Source organism: Phytophthora parasitica (genome assembly GCF_000247585.1).
Source record: "Phytophthora parasitica INRA-310 unplaced genomic scaffold supercont2.48, whole genome shotgun sequence".
NCBI lineage: Eukaryota > Oomycota > Peronosporomycetes > Peronosporales > Peronosporaceae > Phytophthora > Phytophthora nicotianae.
In genome coordinates this window covers 473304-479026 of record NW_008649034.1, presented here as the reverse complement: position 1 = coordinate 479026, position 5723 = coordinate 473304, and the positions used below count along the sequence as shown (strand labels likewise).

At 47.4% G+C, this 5723-nt stretch overlaps 2 protein-coding genes across 2 annotated transcripts; both read left to right on the top strand.

Annotated features, from left to right (window-relative positions):
• Positions 1-3606: 3606 nt before the first annotated feature.
• On the top strand, positions 3607-3981 carry PPTG_23725 (hypothetical protein; the record flags this gene model as incomplete). Its single annotated transcript, XM_008912626.1, has 2 exons — positions 3607-3687; positions 3784-3981. 2 exons carry the CDS (start codon positions 3607-3609, stop codon positions 3979-3981), a joined length of 279 nt encoding a protein of 92 aa, XP_008910874.1.
• A 138-nt stretch (positions 3982-4119) lies between these two features.
• Positions 4120-5350, top strand: PPTG_15252 (hypothetical protein; the record flags this gene model as incomplete). The annotated part of the gene is made up of 3 exons (XM_008912625.1): positions 4120-4402; positions 4483-4682; positions 4742-5350. The coding sequence occupies 3 exons, from the start codon at positions 4120-4122 to the stop codon at positions 5348-5350; spliced, it is 1092 nt and encodes a 363-aa protein (XP_008910873.1).
• Between the last annotated feature and the right edge of the window lie 373 nt (positions 5351-5723).

Sequence of the window (5723 nt, the reverse complement as noted above, 5' to 3'; positions counted from 1 at the left end):
AAAAAATGGAGTCTATAGAATTGTACTTGCTGTTGGGAAGACTGGATCTATATGTCACTTTGACTGGAATTAAGCAATGGGGGAGACGACAGCTGCTACTCGCAATCACTGATGTGTTGATCTGGTTCACCTGTTGGACTGTTGGAAAGGATAACGCGTCGGCGATTGCGTACCGGGAAGTCGTAACGTAAAGTTACGATGCCGTAACTAAACATATAAGTTTAAGCAAATTCAACTGCACATCTGTAACAACGTCATTTATCTACCGTCCTATTATTAACGTGCCATAGTATTCTGTCGGATACAGGTATGTACCGGTAGTACCGGCGGTACAGTACATGTACGTGAGCTATGCCGATTTCGACTATCCATAATTGCTTGAAGATGGTATGCTTCACCATGCCACCGCAATGTCGATATGTTAGTCTATGTGGTTCACAGCGAACAACAAACCAAGGCCATGGCTCTGTTGTAAAAGAGATAGCAAAAGCCAATGCTGTGGACGTCATGCCTAATAGATTGTCTACAAAGTTAATAGATTACGAACCTGCATTTTTTTTTAGTAGCATCGTTTTATTCGAGAAAACAGACCGATGCGTTTGTACGCCAGGATATCGATTGGCCATGATCAAATCCTCGAGGTGCACCTTATGGAACGTGACCAAACGGTACAAAAGCCAATCGTGGTGTAGCCAACATTGGTTTCTTAGCAGTCACACCAATTAAGTACTACGAAGTTGTTGAAACAGAAGATCACGATGCGATTCAACTTGTAAACGCTATCGGGTAAAGCAGGAATATTGTATTAGCCTTATGCAGTGTTGGATAGGCAGACATCTAGGTCTTGATACACAGTAAGGAAGAAAAAAAAAACTTTTTGGTGGGCGACAACATTGAATCGGAATAGCTGATTACAGTGGATGGTTGCGGCACCATCCGAATGATGGGCAGATCACACAAGATGGAGCACGCTTACGCTGGCTCTTCTGACTAAACTGGGGTGAAAAACGACGATTGAAGTCTTCTACAGAATCACGCTGCATCAGCAAAGCCAAAGTAACTCCCTCGACACCACGACGCGTACAGTACTGCTGAACCCTCAACTTGCAAAAAGTATCAAATACATTTTTTGCTCTTCATAGTACAGTCAATATTTCTCTCTGTTCACCTTTCTAACGTTAACAAGTAGTGTTCTGACTTAACGAAGGTAAGCTTGCAGTATGAAAATCGTTTCATATACCTTCCATCTGAACTAATATATATATATCGTTGGGGCACAGGACTCGTCTGAATCGGACCGTAAAGAAGAGTATAAAATAGTTTCGTGTACCGTGGTCAGGGCAGTCATGATTGGTAACCAAGCCTCAGTCATTTGCTATAGCTTCCAGTTGTAGTTTATATTTTATAATACGCTTCATTCGGCAGCTGATCGAGAACATTTATGTGGGTACAGTACAGTAGTGTTTGTGCTCAAATTGGCAATCCCGTGGAACCGTAAACACAAATAGGTTTAGCACGTTGCAGTTACCAAGTTTTATGGATGAGTACGAAGGTCTTTTTAGGAAGATGTACGCGTTGATAGTAAATAAGACATCAAACGCTACGACTGAGCAGCTATCGACAAACTTTTCAATTAATATGGCACATAGTATAATCAACTGGGTACTAGGCACGGCATATGCCTTTACGGACCTTGTAAACTACAGAAGGCACGCTCAGATAGTTTGACAATTTTAATAATGCTGTCCCTGACACGACCGGTCACTATTCATAGTATAAACGACATCGTAGATGGCTTCATACACCACAGCGATTCACTCGCCGCCCTACCACCAGCGACTATTGAACATATTGATCCTTGGGGTCGACTGTGCCAGTCCTCTGGCAGCACCACCATAGAAACGCAGCTTTCACCGATGGACAGGGAGAGGAAACGAAAAGACTCACAGAATTTCCAAGCTGATCCACCTCGCAGCATCCTGCGTTGCTAGCCTTATTTGCCATACCACAACCTCGAATGAAAAGAGGTGAAGACCAGCAAGGCGAAGGTGATGCAATGATTCAAGTCGGAAAGGAAAATGCAACGATAATTGATGTATTATAGGATTCATCGAACAACATACACATCTCGGCTCCCTCTAAAAGATAATGATCGTCAACGTGATGTTTAATATCGGGCGTGGTATCCATTTGACCATGCAGAACTGGAAGTGCTTTACATTTTGGTTCCATGGGTGGACATTTATGGTCTCAAGAAGTGCGCTGTGGGAAGTATTGTCGACTCCATGACGATAATCTTTACCATTACAAAAATTCATTTTTAACCACAACATTCCCGCATTAACAAAGACGGGATCGATCTCCTGGTTAATGGGATCGTAGCACGAGGATCAACCCAATTCAACTGATACTCAACGAAAAGACCCTTATTTCACCAACTCCATATCGTGGACAGTATGGTGTGCGCACAAGCACACGCCTCGAAGCATCTGAAATCTAACAGTCACAGGTAGATATAGTCTTTCCGCTGTAGTTGATAGAGTGCGTAGATGGATTGAGGTTTTCATCAGTTTGCCGCCCGATTTACAGGCATATCTCGACATCCGGTTTCAATCAATCAACGGTCGAAACTAGGGTAAGAGAATCTCATTTTGCTAAATCCGATCAGACTAGGGACTTAATGATCAATGGGACGTCATCCACAGTTGACCACGCCTTTCGTGACTACTGCTGAGTTTAATATAGAGGTCATTGAGGAGTAAATACTGGTCATATGTTGGCTGCAGCTAAAGAAGCGTTTTCCGGAATACAAGAGTCGAACTATTAGCCAGAACAGTCCGACACGCTACACGTCATCCTATCCCGCTAGGAGTCTATGCCGTCGAGGACGCGCAAACGAAGTAGTATACGTTAGATTAATCATTGTAGTTCTGCCTCCAAGACCAGCCAGGCAAAACACACCGTTCAATGGCCCCCAGCTATTGCTGTGATCTTCCAAAGCAAGGTGCCCTCCACCGTCCATGTGCTACTCATGCCGGAAGATGCTCCAGGAAAGTTAGTTACAACGCCTTCCTACCGCTCCGTGACCTCCGTTTCCGGAACATTGGCACGGGCGAACTCCTTGCACCGCCCCATGGAACCATCGACGTTCAAACCTCAATCGTACGCAATCGGCGGCTGGATGCATCTGAGTACAACAATGGTGCGCCAGGGGGGTGGCTGCGTAATCCGGTATTCGGGGTTGACGAAGTTAAGTACGTCATTGGTCAAGTCATCGCCTACGACGGGGATACTGTGTCCATCCGGACTCCCAATGGCAAGCGCACGTCATCCGGCAACGATCTCGTGGAGATTGCACCTGTTCTATGCCTCATCACCGGTGTTTCAAGTAGACTGCTTATGATAATCGAAAAGTTTGATATTAGATATAGTACTAACTAATTGAGCGGCTCTCTCAACCAGTTGTTTGGTTGGGAGCAGTTGGTCAGGGAGACCAGCACTTCGCTTTCTCCCCGCCAGCCCCAAGCCTCTCTTCCTCCTTCTCTTCCGCCTTCAAGGGGCCGGTTTGATATACTGATAGCACTTGTTGGTTAAGACTCGACGACCATGGCCCCCGCCACGCGCAAGAACGACCAAGATGCGCCGTCTCCGGGAGGAGAGAGACAAGTGGAGCTGAAAGCGCAGCTTGTACAACTACGCTCTGATATCCTAGCTCACCAAGCGAACAATCAAGCACAACGCCAGTAGCCGACGGGGTCCTAACATCGCGTTTCGAGGGGCCAGCCGAAGTTTAAGGGGAAGTGCGACGAGGACGTGCGCCAGTGGCGCTTTGAAGATGAGACACTGTGCCGGATCAACGGCGATGACGCAGCAGACGGCAACCACACGCTACCTTTAATCGCTGGGACAGCGATGGAGGAGCCTGCATCAGGAGGGTTTCTGTTCTGGGCCTCCAGAACATCTGCAGACGAGCAGACATGACGCCGGTTTACGGATGATGCCCTCGAAGCCTCCAACTACCAGGCTGTGCTACGACAGAACCTTCGCCAACTCCACAAGGTCAATGACATCTAGAAGTACAACGGCAAGTACTCGTCATTGATCTTCCGTGTTGAGGACATGAGCGAAGTCGACCAACTCAGCACCTACTGTGACGGACTCAAGCGTGCGACACAAGCCTACGTCAAGCTTCGGAATGCGACGCCGCTGAGTGAGGCAATAGACAAAGCTGCCAAGTATGAGATGTCTCATTTAAGTGGTGAACACAAGGCAACTCGCGAGAAACCGAGGCGTGAGCAACAGTCCCGTGGACGGACGAGCTCCAGACAGTCCAGCGACAAGAAGTCCGTTCAGCAAGAAGTCCTTCAACCCGGGTCACTTCGTCCCCGCGGAACAGACCAAAGTAGGGTATGCGTGCTACTTTTGCAAGAAGCCTGGACACTTCAAGCGTGACTGCAAGAAGCTGAAGAGTGAAACGATTAGCCATGCTAGTAGAAGAGGGACCTGACGTGGCGAAGGCTAGTGAAGAAGATTTAACCAAAAACGAGGATACGTTGAATCTACTTTGTGATGACCCTCTCGTCTACAACCGTGCACTGTTGTTTTCGATTGAAGGAGCAATGGTACAGGGTGGAAACAAATTCGGTACCAAGTTTCTGTTGGACTGTGGTGCCATGTATCGCGTGGATTTGTCAAGCGGAATGCATTGAAGACTCACTTTTACACTAATTGAACTATCAAGGGGAGGCTCGGTGACAACAAGATGGGCGAGTCTATCCTCGCCGTAGTGAAGATCAAGATTCGACTTCAATTTGCACCGAATTATCAGTGTGTGGCAGTTGTCTTCGCCATTCCTGAAAAGTTTGACTGTGTACTCGGAATGCCATTTTTTGTGGATGTACATCCTGATATCGACAGAAAGAATCGATGCTTCAAGGAATACGTCTCAAATGGAGCCTCAACGACGGACATTTCGACTCCCGGGGGGAAGTGCAGTCCGGTTAATGGCTCTGGACTTCACGTTGCTGTGGATTGTGAAAGAGCTTCCGTGATAGGCCGTGATTCCTGTCGAGCCGCCGTGCCAGAAACACAGTTGGAGGGCAAAGTGGAAAGCGTTGAAAGAATGTATGAGGACGTGGGGACTCTCTCGAGGCAAGAAAAGAAGAACGCCAGCGCAGCGACAATGTTTACTATTGGAGTTATTGACTCGGAAGGAGTTGCGGCCGAGTACATAACAAGAAAGAAGGCCGAGTACATAACAAGAAAGAAGCTACAGAAATTCCTACGGTTGTCTGCGAAGAACCGACCGGGACACGATTTCATGATTGTACTGACTAACGATATCATATAGGAGATTGAACGAGATGTCAGGAGGAACGATGAACCTGGTAACGTTGGATCAGAAAAAGCCAAGCGGTTCCTGCATACGGACTGGGAGACGTTCCAGGATAAACCAGCGTATCCCGTTCTCGTCGAGTACAAGGGTACTGTGTTCAAGCCGGAGTTGCCTGATGGACTACCAATGGGGCGCGACATTGAACATCGTATCGACGTGAAACATTCAAGATATGTATCGACAGCAGTAGCGTCTCTCGCCAGAGTAGAAGGGGGAAATCAACAAGTGGGTACGAGAGATGATCCCGATGGGACTGACCCGACCGAGCATCAGCCCTCACGCGGCGCCAACTTTATGTGTGCGGAAACCGGTAGGATGGCGCATCGAC